At 35.5% G+C, this 17,130-nt stretch overlaps 1 protein-coding gene across 4 annotated transcripts in view; it reads left to right on the top strand.

Annotated features, from left to right (window-relative positions):
• The window catches only part of CCDC122 (coiled-coil domain containing 122), a 55,432-nt gene that overhangs the window by 9,832 nt on the left and 28,470 nt on the right, over window positions 1-17,130 (top strand). For all 4 annotated transcript variants that reach the window (XR_015252979.1, XM_025924951.2, XM_086711724.1 and 1 more), the window contains 3 exons: window positions 492-607; window positions 10,114-10,512; window positions 11,278-11,394. Coding sequence is in view for 3 of the 4 variants with exons in the window: in XM_025924951.2 (XP_025780736.1) it covers window positions 492-607; window positions 10,114-10,512; window positions 11,278-11,394 (632 nt within the window). In the remaining variant the exon portion in view is untranslated. The remainder of the gene's footprint in view (window positions 1-491; window positions 608-10,113; window positions 10,513-11,277; window positions 11,395-17,130) is intronic.

Genomic DNA, 17,130 nt, shown 5'->3' with positions numbered 1-17,130 from the left:
AAATAAAAGATAGGCAACAATAAAAAGGTAGTATGATAGGATAATTGTGTTAAAATTTATAGCCAAATAGAACAGAAGGGAACTGTTAAATTTCTCGAAGAAGGAACTTATATGTTGTTTAGAAAAGGCATAACAACCTGGAAATACAGGCCTATAATGAAAATTCATCAACTATAATCGCTATATAGTTGTTACGGTAGCATTGTATGTATATGTATAAATGGTCTGGATAAAATAGATAGGACAATCAAAATATTTCTACCGTTCTGTACAGGAACAGGTATAACATTACAGTAGGTGATTCTGAATTGTGTATTATTATGGCATTTGATTTTGGTTTTGTTTATGGTCAGAAAGGGAATATTATCAACCCTAAATATACTTTATTGATGAGAAACATCACATTTTTCATAACTTTGAGTAAAGAAACACTAATTTTCTTTGAGTGTTTACACTTAAATTTGTATTACGTACTTTATTCTTTTGTCTAGCTCTGGCTAACCGAGGCACGTCTTCATTAACCGCTGCTGTAGAGCAAGTTGCAAAGCAACAACAATCACAAACATCAGAGATAGAAAAAAATAAAAAAGTTCTATTCCATTTGCAGGTAACCTATTTCATATAGTTTTTAAATGAGCCTTTACTGTCTTCAAAACTATATTAAATTATTAATAGAGAAGTTATTGAGGATACTTAATTTGGGGAGGCAATTTCTAAACTTCTATTTTTCATGTTTACTCCTTCTTAATCTTTTATCCCTAAATGAAGTGTATACAAGTATTCCAGTGTCATGGAACATTTTGCACACCCAATATACAAGGATTCAGCAATGTCATTGCAACTGTAGTATGTACATATAAAACCCATCTATCACATAGAATTATTTTAAATTCACTGCTATTTGATAGTTTTTTCTAAAATGTTAAATTGAAGAAAAGTTAAGTTTTTAAGCTAGTGGGTTTTTAAAATTTTTTTGTTTTTGTTTATTTTTGAGAGAGAGAGAGAGAGAGAGAGAGAGAGAGAGAGCAAGCAAGCAACCAGGGGAGAGGCAGAGAAAGAGGGAGACACAGAATCTGAAGCAGGCTCCAGGCTCTGAGCTGTCAGCACAGAGCCTGACATGGGGCTCGAACTCACAAGCTGTGAGATCATGACCTGAGCCAAAGTCAGATGCTTAACCGACTGAGCCAACCAGGAGCCCCTAAGCTAGTATTTTTAAAGCCATGGCTTGTGAGTTATAGTTGTCAGTGAACATTTCAAGTTGATAAGAAACATTTTTGTGTTCCTTATATTTCATAATATATTCATAATTCCACTGCAAGGAATCTGGAAGCCATACTTGTTTTTTGTTTTGTTGTTGTTGTTGTTTGGCATGCAGCACATTTAGATGAACTATACTCTGTTAATATAGCTAAAGAAGCAAAAATGGAAACCGTATCTTTACTATCTGCTTTGTAAAGGTTATTATTAAATATATATGGAAATGAAAAGAATAGGCTCTAGAGCCCAGCTGCCTAGTTTGAAAGACAAAGTTTGCTACCTTTAGCTCCATGGTTTAATTTCTTTGTGCTTCCATTTTCCTATTTGTAAAATGGAGATAATCATATGACCTACTTAGAAGTTTCATGAGGATTAAATGAATTAATATTTGTAAATACGTGTAAAGTATCCTGCTGGGGCCCTGGTGGACAGTATAGAGCTGGATTTTGATATTGGCTTTAGGTATTAGTTCATCATTCATATGATGATGATAATTTTACTCTCACGGTAATACGGATCTCCTACAAATATCTGCATTGCATTAGTCACTTTTAGAAAAGAATATATTTTTTTGCAATAGAATATAATACACAAATAATAATGTCTTAGCAGTTTATAAAGAAATTATCCGTAAAACTTCTCAATCTTCAATAAGTTGCACAGATGTTATTTCACTTATATTCAGGGCTTACTTTCTATTAAGCATTTTGCCAAGCATTGTCCTCACTCTTAAGTTGCTCATCATCTATTTATGAGGGAGACAAATAAATACATAATTATATGCAGGGTAGTAATGTCAACAGTAGAGGCAGATTTAACACTGAAAAAGGAGTGATCACAAAGTGATTTTTCAGTTGAATTTAAAAGAAGACAGCTGAAGGGACGTCTGGGTGGCTATGTCACTTGAGCATCTGACTCTTTGATTTTTGGCTCAGGTCATGATCCCAGGGTTGTGGTATCGAGCCCCTTGTCAGTGCTGAGCATGAAACCTGTTTGGGATTCTCTCCCTCTTTCCCTCTGCCCCTCTCCCCTGTTTGCGTTCTCTCTCTCTCTCTCTCTCTCTCTCTCTCTCTCTCTCTCTCAAATAAAATTAAAACAATTTTTAAGTCTTAAAAAAAAATGAAGATAGTTGGAATTCACTTGAATAATTGGGTATCTGGGACAGGTTTAAGGGTTAGGTGCTAAGGAGGATGGTATTCCAGACATCCAGACAAGATCCTAAGAAAATCCACAGGTGCATGTAGCATTGATACACTGATACATTCGTAGACCTACAGTTGACTCTTGAATAACAGAGTGTTAGGGGCGCCCACCCCTAACATATAACTTTTGACTCCTCAAAAACTTAACTATTAATAGCCTATTGTTGACAAGAAGACTTAACCAATAACATAAACAATCTATTAACACATGTTTTGTAAGTTATACGTATTAATTACTGTGTTCTTACAATAAAGTAAGCTAGAGAAAAAATGTCATTAAGAAAATCACAAGAAAGACAAAATATGTTTCCAGTACTGTACTGTGTGTGTGTGTATGTGTGTATGTGTGTGTGTGTGTAAATCTTCCTATAGTGGACAGTACTGTGTGTGTATCTTCCTATAAGTGGACCCATGCAGTGCAAATCTGTGTGGTTCAAGGGTCAACTGTACATGTAGTTTGGTGGCAGTATAGCATAGGGTGTGTTTTGAGACATGGTGGGAGATATATACTGTGATCAGTAACCTGGATGTATTCTAAAGGTGATGGGAAGGTTTTGATGGGTTTGCAAATGATTACCTTTATATTTTAGAAAGAGAATTATAGATGCATAAAAAACACTTTTCATAATCCAACGTCCATTCATGATAAAAACTCTCAGCAAATTAGAAGTAGAACTTCCTTAATCTAAAAAGGGCATATATATCCATTTATGAATCTTACAGCCAACTTCATACCTAATGGCAAAAGACTGTTTCTCCCTTAAGATCAGGAACAAGGCAAGGATGTATGCTCTTACCACGTCTTTTCTTTCTGTCATACTGCTGGTTCAAGCAAGTGCAATCATGAAAGGAAAATAAATAAAAGGCATCCATATCGGAAAGGAGGAAGTAAACCACTTTTATTCACAGGTAGCATGATTATCTTTAGAAAATCCTAAGGAATCTTTAAAAAAACAGATTAGGACTAATAAGTGAGTTTATGAAGGTTGCAGGGTACAAGATTAGTATATAAATATCAATTGTATTTCTGTATATGAAAGAAATAACCAGAAATTAAAATTTAAATAGCAATATCATTTACAGTAGCATTATCATTTACTTATAGGTAAATGTGACAAAAAGTTTGTGTTATGGGCTGAATGTTTGTGTCCCCCTCACCCAAATTCATATGTTGTAGCCCTAACCCCCAATGTGATTGTATCTGGAGATGGGGGGTTTAGGAGGTAATTAGGCCTAGATGAAGTCATCCTCATGACATGAGTAGTGCCATTACAAGAAGAAACACCAGAGAGCTTGCTCTCTCTCTTTCTCTGCTGTGAGGATACAGTGAGAGGGTGGCTGTCTGCAAGCCAAGAAGAGAGCTCTCACCAGAACCCAACCATGCTGACACACTTTCAGCCTTTAGAACCATGAGAAATAAATGTCTGTTATTTAAGCTACTGAGTCTATGGTATTTTGCTATGGCAGCCCAAGCCGACTAAGACAATTTGTCTTAAGACTGGTATGCTGAAAACACTGATGAGAGAAAATAAAGACCTAAATAAATAGAGAGATATACCATTTTCAAGAGTCAGAAGAGTCAGTATTGTTAACATGTAAGTTCTTTCAATTTTATCTATAGTTTAAAAGCAATTCTAATCAAAATCCCAGCAGGCTTTTTTTTTTTTTTTTTTTTTTTTTTTGAGAAATTGCCGATTCTAAAACTCATATGAAAATGGAGGGGCGCCTGGGTGGCGCAGTCGGTTAAGCGTCCGACTTCAACCAGGTCACGATCTCACGGTCTGTGAGTTCGAGCCCCGCGTCGGGCTCTGGGCTGATGGCTCAGAGCCTGGAGCCTGTTTCCGATTCTGTGTCTCCCTCTCTCTCTGCCCCTCGCCCGTTCATGCTCTGTCTCTCTCTGTCCCAAAAATAAATAAACGTTGAAAAAAAAAAATTAAAAAAAAAAAAAAAGAAAATGGAAAGGACCTAGAATAGCCAAAACAATTTTGAAAAAGAAAAACAATGTAGAAGTTCATACATTACCTGACTTAAAGATTTATTATAGAGCAATCAGGACAGTATGATAAGGAATAAAGATAGACCTACAGATCCATTGAACAGAACAGAGTATGCAGTAATAGCCCCACACATATCGATTGATTTCAAAGGTGCTATTATGGATTGAATGTTTGTGTTTCCCCTAGTGTGCTGAAATTTTGAGGTAAGGCCTTTGGAAAGTAAGATTTGGGTGACTTTATGAGGGTGGTGCCACTATAATAGAGTTACTGTCCTTATAAGAAGAGGAGGAAAAGGGGCGCCTGGGTGGCTCAGTCGGTTAAGCGTCTGACCTCAGGTCATGATCTCCCAGTTCATGAGTTTGAACCCGTGTCAGGCTCTATACTGACAGCTCAGAGTCTGGAGCCTGCTTCGGATTCTGTGTGTGTTTCTCTCTCTCTCTCTGTTCCTCCCCTACCAGAACTTTCTCTCTCTCTCAAAAATAAATAAGCCTTAAAAAAAAAAGGTTAAAAAAAAAAGAAGAGGAAGAGAAACCAGAACTCTGTTTTCCACATGAGGACACAGGAAGAAGGCAGCCATCGGCAAACCAGAAACACGGTCATCACCAGGAACTGAATCTGCTGGCACCTTGATTTCTCAGAATTGTAGAAATAAATGCTTGTTATTTAAGCCACCTAATCTATGGTATTTTTTTATAACAGCCAAGCTGGCTAAGGCAGGTGCAAAGACCATCCTTTAGAGAAAGAATAGTCTTTCAACAATGGTAGAGGACAGCCACATGCAAAAAAAGTGAACCTCAATTTTCACCTCAGACCACATGGAAAAATTAACTCAAAATGGATTAGCAGCCTAAGTGTAAGAATTAAAGCTATAAAATGTCTAGAAAAAAACATAGGAGAAAAGTTTAGTGATACTGAGTTTGGTAAAGATGTCTTAAATAGGACACAAAAATTTAAAAATTGGACTTCATCGGAAATATTTTTTAATTTCTACTCAAGAGACACTTTTAAAAATGAATATATGGTATATTTGTTGGGGCCCTATGGACATTTGGATTGTCATAGACTGGGAAAATTATTTGAAAACACATATGACAATGTGCTTATATTTACAGTATATAAACAAATCCTACAACTCAGGAAGCCAAACAACCCAATTAAAACCTGGACAAAATATTTGAATAGTCATTTTATTAAAGAAGATATTACAAAAGACAAGCAAATGAAAAGAATATCAATATCATTCATCATTAAGGAAATGCAAATTATAATCATCATGAGATACTACTCTATACCACTGGAATGACTAAATTTAAAAAGACCGACCATACCAAGTATTGTAAAGAAGATATGGAAGAATTGGAACTCTCAGATTCTGTTATTTGGAATGTAAATACAACCACTTAGGAAACAGTTCACAGTTTCCTAAAAGGTTAACATATATTTACTGTATAACTCAGCCATTCAGCTTCTAGATATTTGTTTACCCAAGAGAAATGAAAGTGTATACTCACTGGAAAACTGCATACAACGAAAATACCCATCAGAACAAAGTGTGGTATACCCATACAATGGAATGCTACTCATCGATAAAAAGGAAGAACTAATGATACGTATAACAATACAGTGGTATCTAAAAGTATTTATGCTGAAAGAAGTAAGACTTAAAAAGTATATATTGTGATAATTTATTTATAAAAAATTCTTGAAAATGCAAACTTATCTTTAGTAAGAGACAGAAAATAAATGGTTGTCTGAGAATGGAGAGATGGGGAGGAAGGATGGATTGCAAAGTAGCAGGAGGAAGCTCGTTGGTAATGGATATGTTTATTATCTTAATTGTGGTGGTCTCAAGAGCATAAAAATAAATCAAAACTCATCAAATTGTAAAGTTTAAATATGTGCAGTTTATGTAAATTCTACCTCAATAAATCTATAAACAAAAAAGAAGAGGGAGAGGGGAAGAAGAAGGGACAGAAGAAGAAAGAGGAGAAGTAAAAGGAGGAGGAGGCATTGGGTATTAAGAAGAAGGGGAGGAGAGGGAGGAGAACAAAAAATATAGATCTAGTGAAAGAAATGGATTGAAGGAGGAATTGACTAAAGCCAGGGAGAAATATTAATAACCTATTATATTAGTCCAGGAGAGAGAAGAAATGATTACCAAATCAGTGGAAATATCTTTCCCCATATTGATAAATAGTGTTAATAGCCTCATCTAGTTGGCAGTGCATGTGTCCCTGTGCATCATTCATTCAATCATTTAATATTTATTGAGCACCTTTTTTGTACTAGGTACAATTTTAAGACCTGAGAACATAATAGTAAACAAAACAGACAAGGTTACTGCACCCAGGGGGCTTACTCTCTAGTCAGGGGACGCAGGCAATAAAGAAATAAAACAAAAAAGGTAATTCCATTAATTGATGTGTTTCAAAGGAAATACAATAATGTATAGAGAGTAATGCAAGGAGAAGGATGGATGGTTAATCTATATTTTAATTCAGAGAAGACTATTTGAAGAGTAATAATAAAACTGAATTGCGGAAGACAAAGACCCCAATAGGTAATAACTAAAGGTAGACACATCTAAGGTTGAGATCACAATTACTCTCCAATAGAAAGTCATTAGGCACATTTAATAAACAGAAAGGAAGGTGGAGGAGGGGAGAGTAGAATGTGAGAGGAATGGCACAGTAAATAGTGGCTAGAGGATATATAGCTTTGTAAGCTACATTAAGGAATTTGAATTTTATTATTAATGCAATAGGAAACCACTGGAAGGTTCTGAGCTGGGAAGTAACATGATATGATTTATGTTTTTGAAAGATTCTTCTGCCTGATATATGGAGCTCAGATGTGTGGCGGGGGGGGGGGGGGGGGATGGAAATAGGGAGACCAGGCAGAATTCTGGCCACAATAAAGAAATTGGTCAGAAGTGAATGTGGGATTTTATTTTGGAGGCCCAACCATCAAGTTTTGCTGAATTAGGCTGTGGGGAGTTAGGTAAAGGGAAGAATCAAGAATGAATTGTAGGTCTTGAGTATCTAGGTATAAGGTGGCGCAATTTATTGAAATCGGGAAGACTAGGGGAGGAACATATTGGGTGTGTTGATTATTTTCTGAACATGTATAGTTGAGATGTCTATTGGGTATCTGAATAAAAAAATCAAGTGGGTATTTGAAATATCAGAACTGGAGATAAAAATAGAGGTTCCTCAACATATTGTATTTTTCTCTTTCTTGTCTCTGCCAGGAAAACGATAACTTGGTCTGACTTTTTAATGCATTGCCCCTTCCCAAAATTAAAAATTTATTTAAAAAGAATGGCCATACTAGACAAAAAAAAAAAAAAAAGGATGGATGATGGTCTGCAGAGTTGTTTTGGAGGGAGGATCTATAAAATTTGATTAACAGATATAGATAATAAGGAGAAGGAAATAATTGGGGATGGCTCCCAAAGTAGTACCATTCGTTAATTAGTTTGGGAATCCAGGGGTATGGTAATTCACATTTTTGGTCCCAATTCTTCATCCTTGTCTGTATTCATACCCTTCCCCATGTATCATTACCACGGGTGGGCGTACTGTTACCCTTTGACTGTGAGTTGCATCATATGACTAGCTGCGATGTTAACAGATGTTATGAATAGAAGCTTGAAAAAGCTCTTCCATAATTCCATAAAAAGGATGCTTCCATTCTTTTGCATCTGCTATCATCATGGGAAGGATATGCCTGGTCTGTCCCACTAGAGGATAAGATATATATGAAGCAAAGCCAAGACATCATGGCCAGCCCAGTCAGCCAAGCCAAACCATCTTACAGCCAGTCAATTCTCAGACATTTGAGCAAATCTAACCAATGTCAGCATCTAGCCAATTCCAGCTGTGAGCAATAAATATGTATTGTTGTATGTCACTGAGGTTTTGTGGTCCTGACAATAGATAAGTAATGCAAGGAAGAACACGATGGGAAGGGGAGAAAGATTAGTCTGATTTGGGGACGCGGTGAATTTGAAATGGCCAGTGGATACCTGGGTATAGGACTTAAGAGCCAGTTATGTTCTGTGAATCATTGGCATATATGTAGCTCTAGATGTAAGTATGGGTAAGATTACCCAAGGAATATACATAGAATGAGAGGAGGAGATGATGATGGTTGCACCCTGAGGAAGACCTATATTTGAAGGAATGACTGAGATTGAGAAGGAATGTTCAGGTATCTGAGGAGAACCAGAGAAGAATGGTGGTGTGAAAACTATGTTTTAAAAAGGAGGTGCTGCTGTTGGTGGGAATGCAAACTGGTGCAACCTCTCTGGAAAACTGTAGAGGTTCCTCAAAAAGTTAAAAATAGAACTACCCTATGAGCCAGCAATAACACTACTAGGAATTTACCCAAGGGATACAGGAGTGCTGATGCATAGGGGCACACGTATCCCAATGTTTATAGCAGCATTTTCAACAATAGCCAAATTATGGAAAGAGCTTAAATGTCCATCAAGTGATGAATGGATAAAGAAGATGTGGTTTATATACACAATGGAATACTACTTGGCAATGAGAAAGAATGAAATCTTGCCATTTGCAGCAACATAGATGGAACTGGAGGGTATTAGGCTAAGTGAAATAAGTCAGAGAAAGACAGATACCATGTGTTTTCATTCATATGTGGATCTTGAGAAACTTAACAGAAGATCATGGGGGAAGGGAAGGGGAAAAAAAATTACAGAGAGGGAGGGAGGCAAACCATAAGAGACTCTTGGATAATGAGAACAAACAGGGTTGATGGGGGGTGGAGGAGAGGGGAAAGTGGGTGATGGGCATTGAGGAGGGCACTTGTTAGGATGAGTACTGGGTGTTGTATGGAAACCAATATGACAATAAATTATATTAAAAATAATAATTAAAAAAATAAAAAGGAGGTGCTGGTGGTGCACCTGGGTGGCTCAGTCGGTTGAGCATCCGACTCCAACTCAGGTCATGATCTAGGAGTTCCTGAGTTCAAGCCCTACATCAGGCTCGCTGCTGTCAGCTTAGAGCCTGCTTTGGATCTTCTGTCCTCTCTCTCTGCTCCTCCCCCACTTATGCTCTTTCAAAAATAAATAAAACATTAAAAAAAAGGAGGTGCTGGTGAGAAATGCCAACTGCCCCAGAGAGGTAATGCAGACATCTTTATACTTATTTATAAATGAATAAAGTGAGGTTTAGGTTTAGATAGGGCAATTAAGTTTGCTATATATGATCATACCAACTAGTAAATGGCAGTAAGGGCCCTAGAATATAGATCTTTTGATTTTTAACCTAGGGCTTTATAATTTTCATCATATTATCTTTCTTCAGTGCATACTTCTGATTCCATAAATATATTATTTAAATGATTGTAAAGTACATTTTAATATGAAATGTTAACACAAACAGTAAATTTTAATATTTTGAATTAGATGAACATTAAAAAGTAAGAAATATATAATTCTGGGCTCACTTCAAGATTATAAGATAATTTGTTACTTATTGAATGGTTCTTTTTGTATAACAGTTTTTCAATATCTGATAAATATGTATTTTTATGTTGTGATTTCACAACATGAATTATGGATCAAAACAATAGTATCCTCTTTTTTGAGTATCATAAATTAATAACAATAATATTGAAATATTTTACAGGATGAACTCCATGAGCTTGAAAAACAAATAGCATCTGTCTCTGCAGAAACTAAAGAAACAGAAAGGCAAATTTATCAGCAAGATGCTGCCATCGAGAATACCAAACTACAGTGTGGGAACCTGGAAACTCAAATCAAATCCTTACATACAGAAAATGTAAAGCTTAAATTTGACATAGAAGGAGCTCAAGAAGACTTTGAGGAACACATGATAAGATATAATGAATATTATGCAAAAATAAAAGAGCATAAAGATAGTTTGTGGGAGGCTGGAAGCAAAAGGTCATTCATGACTACACTCCATGAAAAACGAGATCTTGTTAGAAAACTAAAAACAATGAAAGAGGAACTTATGCAAAATCTCAAAAATCCAGAAGGAAACCACATAAAACAAGCACAGGTTTGAAATATCACTTACCAAAAGTTTTTCTATTACTCCTTTTTTTCAAGCACACTTATTAAGTGATAAATTTAACATTAACTTAATAAAACACCCATAGCTGCTTTAACTAGATTTAGAAACTATTTTCACAACTTCTAAAAACTTAAATACATGAGTTATATAACAACTATGCCAAATGAACAAATGCATAAAGGAATTGTTCTCAAATCCCCTGTGGATTAATAAAAAAATTCAAACAGAATTGCAGTGAACAATTAATCCATTTTTTTGCAGAAACTGGTGACTCACAAAAACGTTGAAGCCCTAGCTTAAGCTAATGGATCCAACCAATTCAAATCAATTTAGTATGCGTAATGCTGTTATACAAACAGCATCAATTAATAATTGCACCTTAAGCATCTTCTATTTTTTAGAGTATTGTTTGAAGATGGGGAGATATAAAGTTAAAATATCTATCATTTCTTGCTAGAGAATTTAAAATTATCCTTTATACTGTTGCTGGGCAATTGCCACTATGACTACCACTTATTTTTTTTTGTCTTATCTACATTTAGTTTTAATTTTATGTCTTTAAGTCAAAGGTTTATTTGTTTGAATAACAGTTCTTTATTCTTTGTACCTATAGAAGTAATGTTCTAATCCTGTTTACCAAAATTAAATACGATGTCTATTTTTTTTAAATTATAGAAACATTAAAAATGTTGGACTTATATTGATCATTCATTGTTTGACTTGTATATTTTAAATTTTATAAATATGCAGGAAGACATTATAAAGCTGAAGGCTAAAATTATAGCTGTAAAAGAATCTATCATTGAAAAAACTTTCTTTCTTGAGGAAGAAGAAAAGACACATGAAAAATTAAGAAAAGAAATAGAGGTAAGTCTTAATTATCTGGATTTCAATGTTTTATGGTATCATTTCTTAACATATACTATATTTATAATTTATACAGTTTATTTTCAATTCCTAAAACAGCTAGAGAACAAAAAAGAACTATAAAAAGCAATAAAGTTCAAATCATTACCAGAAATAACTCTCTCATTCAGATACTTAAATATGTGAAATATATTCAAAAAAGCAAACACTCATTCCTATTAAAATATGGCCTGGGAGGGTGCCTGTGTGGCTCAGTTGGTGAAGCATCCCACTCTTGACTTTGGCTCAGGTCATGATCTCACATCTGGGTTTCACTGAAGGCACAGAGCCTGGGTTCTCTCCCCCTCTCTCTGCCCCTCCCCCACTTGTGTGTGTGCATGCGCATGCTCTAAATAAATAAATAAATAAATAAATAAATAAATAAATAAATACTTAAAAAATTTTTTAAATGTGGCTGGGAATTATTCCAGGTCTCATTCCATCAACAACTTGGTACTAAATTAATAGCTAGAAAGTAGAGGCTATCGAGTTACTAGATAGACATCAGAAACTCCTTAAAATAGAGTAAAAGGCGATGGAAGTCATTAGTATCCTAATCCTTTCTGACTTCACGCTTCCAATTATTAAGAATCAAATAAAAAAACTGATATGCAAAATTGAAAATGAAATTAAATTGGGGGTACCACTAGTAAACTTCTATGACCATTATTGTTTAAATAAATGGAGAACAAAAATAGAAAAGAATATGTTGTTGAGGAAATAAAAAATTATTTATTATTTGAAATTATTATGTGAAATTATTATTTGAAATAATATGTGAAATATTATGTGAAATAAATAATTTTCACCCTTAAGACATTAATTTGAAAACTAAAAAGATATGTTTGCTTGTGGCTAATTTAACACAATAAAAAAGCATCTGAAGAATTTGAAGATAAAAATCCTCACCTTTACAAAACATTTTTCTAAGAAATACCATTACTTTATCATATATTTAGTAGGAACCTAAATAAATGATTACTTTTTTACCTTCTGGATCAAGATTTATTATAAAACTAGAAACAGTAAGACACTATCAGCGGCATCAAAATAGAAGTACAATGATTAATGAAATAGAAAAAAGACTCCGGATATAATCCATCATAAATGGTACAAACAAAATAAGTTAGCCATATGGGAAAATAAAGCAAATTTGGAAATAAAATTATATTTCTATCTTATAACACATACAACTACTTCCAGGAAGATTCAAGACAATATATGAGACAAACTTAACCATTTGTGTCAGAGAACTATTTCTTTTAAAAGACACACACACACACACACACACACACACACACACACACACACACACACAACTGCATGATTAAATATTGCTTTTGACAATATCATAAATTTCTGGATTATTAAAATGTACCATTACAATAAAGAAGACTCATAGAGAGCAGGTATTTGTAATTTATACAAGTGACTAAGAGATAAAAGATGTCAAACAAGCCAGTAGAACACTGGGTAAAATATGAGAAGTCTTATTTTTTGAAACATGAATATCCAAAAACACTGGTAAAATTGACGAACCTAATTAATAATAATGGATTGATAATTAAAACCACAATGGGGTCCCATATTTAGTCCCTTAGATTATCAATATTACAGTTGGGAAGATATGGAGCACCTGAATTTTATTATTTTTAAATACAATTTATTCTCAAATTGGCTTACATACAACACCGAGTGCTCATCCCAACAAGTGCCTTCCTTAATGCCCATCACCCATTTTCCCCTCTCCCCCACCCTCCCATCCACCCTCACTTTGTTCTCTGTATTTAAGAGTCTCTTATGGTTTGTCTCCCTCCTTCTCTGCTTGTAACTAATTTTCCCCCTCCCTTCCTTCATGGATGTCTCTTAAGTTTCTCAAGATCCACAGATGAGTGAAAACATGATCTGTCCTTCTCTGACTGACTTATTTCACTCAGCATAATACCTTCTAGTTCCATCCACATTGCTGCAAATGGTGAGAATTCATTCTTTCTCATTGCCAAGTAGTATTCTATTGTGTGTGTGTGTGTGTACATCTTAATATAATTTATCGTCAAATTGATTACCATACAACACCCAGTGCTCATCCCAGCATGTACCCTCCTCCATGCCCATCACCTACTTTCCCCTCTCCCCCACCCCCCATCAACCCTCAGTTTGTTCTCAGTCTTTAAGAGTCTCTTATGGTTTGCCTCACTCCCTCTCTGTAACTTTTTCTCTTTCCCCTTCCCTTCCCCCATGATCTTCTGTTAATTTCTCAAGATCCACATATGAATGAAAACATATGATATCTGTCTTTCTCTGACTTATTTCACTTAGCATAATACCCTCCAGTTCCATCTATGTTGCTGCAAATGGCAAGATTTCATTCTTTCTCATTGCCAAGTAGTATTCCATTGTACATATAAACCATCTTCTTTATCCATTTGTCACTTGATGGACATTTAGGCTCTTTCCATAATTTTGTTATTGTTGAAAATGCTGCTATAAACATTGGGGTACATATGCCCCTATGCATCAGCACTCCTGTGTCCCTTGGATAAATTCCTAATAGTGCTATTGCTGGGTGGTAGGGTAGGTCTATTTTTAACTTTTTGAGGAACCTCCACACTGTTTTCCAGAGTGGCTGCACAAGTTTGCATTTCCACCAACAGTGCAAGAGGGTTCCCATTTCTCCACATCCTTGCCAACATGTGTTGTTTCCTGATTTGTTAATTTTAGCCACTCTGGCAGGTGTGAGGTGGTATCTCAGTGTGGCTTTGATTTGTATTTCCCTGATAATGCGTGACATTAAGCATCTTTTCATGTGCTTGTTGGCCATCTGGGTGTCTTCTTTGGAAAAGTGTCTATTCATGTCTTCTGCCCATTTCTTCACTGGATTATTTGCTTTTTGAGTGTGGAGTTTGATAAGTTCTTTACAGATTTTGCATACTAGCCCTTTATGTGGTATGTCATCTGCAAACATCTTTTCCCATTCCGTTGGTTGCCTTTTCATCTTGTTGATTGTTTCCTTTGCTGTGCAGAAGCTTTTTATCTTGATGAGGTCCCAATAGTTCATTTTTGCTTTTATTTCCCTTGCCTTCAGAGATGTGTTGATTAAGAAGTTGCTGTGGCTGAGGTCAAAGAGATTGTTGCCTGTTTTCTCCTCGAGGGTTTTGATGGTTTCCTGCCTCACATTTAGGTCTTTCATCCAGTGTGAGTCTATTTTTGTGTATGGTGTAAGAAAGTTGTCCAGTTTCATTCTTCTGCATGTTGCTGTCCAGTTCTCTCAGCACTATTTGCTAAAGAGACTGTCTTTTTTCCATTGGATCCTCTTCCCTGCTTTGTCAAAGATTAGTCGGCCATACATGTGTGGGTCCAATTCTGGGTTCTATATTCTATTCCATTGGTCTATGTGTCTGTTTTTGTGCCAATACCATATACTGTCTTGATGATTACAGCTTTGTAGTAGAGGCTGAAGTCCGGGATTGTGATGCCTCCCGCTTTGGTTTTCTTTTTCAACATTACTTTGGCTCTTTGGAGTCTTTTGTGGTTCCATACAAATTTTAGGATGTTTATTCTAGCTCTGTGCACTCTGATTGGGATTGCATTGAATGGGTAGATTGCTTTGGGTAGTACTGACATGTTAACAATGTTTATTCTTCCAATCCAAGAGCATGGAATGTTTTCCCATTTCTTTGTGTCTTCTTCAGTCCTTCATAAGCTTTCTATAGTTTTCAGCATACAGACCTTTTACATCTTTGGTTAGGTTTATGCCTATGTATTTTATGGTTCTTGGTGAAATTGTAAATGAGATCAGTTTCTTTATTTCTTTCTGTTGCTTCATTATTGGTGTATACAAATGCAACTGATTTCTGTACATTGATTTTGTATCCTGCGACTTTGCTGAATTCATGTATCACTTCTAGGAGTCTTTTGGTGGAGTCTTTTGGGTTTTCCATGTAGAGTATCATGTCGTTTGCGAAAAGTGAAGGTTTGACTTCTTCTTTACCAGTTTTCATGCTTTTTATTTCATTTTGTTGTGTGATTGCTGATGCTAGGACTTCCAACACTATGTTAAACAACAGTGGTTAGAGTGGACATCCCTGTCGTGTTCCTGATCTCAGGGGAAAAGCTTTCAGTCTTTCCCATTGAGGATAATACTAGCTGTGGGCTTTTCATATATGACTTTTATGATGTTTAAGTATGTTCCTTCTATGCCAACTTTCTTGAGGGTTTTTATTAAGAAAGGATGTTGTATTTTATCAAATGCTTTTTCTGCATCTATTGATAGGATCATGTTTCTTATCTTTTCTTCTGTTAATGTGATGGATCACACTGAATGATTTGTGAATGTTGAACCAGCCCTGCAGCCCAGGAATGAATCCCACTTGATCATGGTGAATAATTCTTTTTATATGCTGTTGAATTCAATTTGCCAGTATCTTGTTGAGAATTTTTGCATCCATGTTCATCAGGGATATTGGCTCGTAGTTCTCCTTTTTTTGTGGGGTCTCTGTGTGGTTTAGGAATCAAAGTAATGCTGGCTTCATAGAATGAGTCTGGAAGTTTTCCTTCCATTTCTCCTTTTTGGGACAGCTTGAGAATGGTAGGTATTAACTCTGCTTTAAATGTCTGGTGGAATTCCCCAGGCAAGCCATCGGGTCCAGGACTCTTATTTGTTGGGAGATTTTTGATAACTGATTCAATTTCTTCACTAGTTATGGGTTTGTTAAAATTTCCTATTTCTCCTGGTTTGAGTTTTGGTAGTGTGTGGGTGTTAGGAATTTGTCCATTTCTTCCAGGTTGTCCAGTTGTTGGCATGTAATTTTTCCTACTATTCTCTTATAATTGCTTGTATTTCTGAGGGATTGGTTGTGATAAATCCATCTTAATTCATGATTTTATCTATTTGGATCCTCTCCCTCTCTCTTTTTGAGAAGCCTGGCTAGAGGTTTGTCAATTTTGTTTATTTTTGCAAAATGTCAACTCTTGGTTTCATTGATCTATTCTACTGTTGTTGTTTTTAATTCTATATTGTTTAGTTATGCTCTGATCTTTATTATTTCTCTTCTTATGCTGGTTTGGGGTTTCTTTGTTATTCTGCTTCTGGTTCCTTTAGGTGTGCTGTTAGATTTTGTATTTGGGATTTTTCTTGTTTCTTGAGATAGGCCTGGATTACAATGTATTTTTCTCCTAGGACTGCCTTGCTGCATCTCAAAGAGTTTGGATTATTGTGTTTTCATTTTCATTTGTTTCTACATATTTCTTGATTTCTTCTTTAATTGACTGGTTGACCCATTCCTTAATACAATGTTCTTTTACCTCCATGCATTTGGAGGTTTTCCAAAGTTTTTCCTGTGGTTGTTTTCAAGTTTCATAGCATTATGATCTGAAAGTGTGCATGGTATGATCTCAGTTCTTCTGTATTTATTGTGGGCTGTTTTGTGACCCAGTATGTTATCTATCTTGGAGAATGTTCCATGTGAACTTGAGAAAAATGTATATTCTGCTGCTTTAGGATGAAAAGTTCTAAATATATCTGTCAAGTCCATCTGGTCCAGTTATGATTCAGGGCCCTTGTTTCTTTATCTATATTCTGTCTAGATGATCTGTCCATTGTTGTAAGTGGAGTATTAAAGTCCCTTGCAATTACTACATTCTTACCAATAAGATTGCTTATGTTTGTGATTGTTTTATATATTTGGGTGCTCCCAA

Source organism: Puma concolor, chromosome A1 (assembly GCF_028749965.1).
Source record: "Puma concolor isolate L17-30 chromosome A1, mPumCon1.1.hap2, whole genome shotgun sequence".
Lineage (NCBI taxonomy): Eukaryota > Metazoa > Chordata > Mammalia > Carnivora > Felidae > Puma > Puma concolor.
This window is presented reverse-complemented; position numbering and strand designations above follow the sequence as displayed.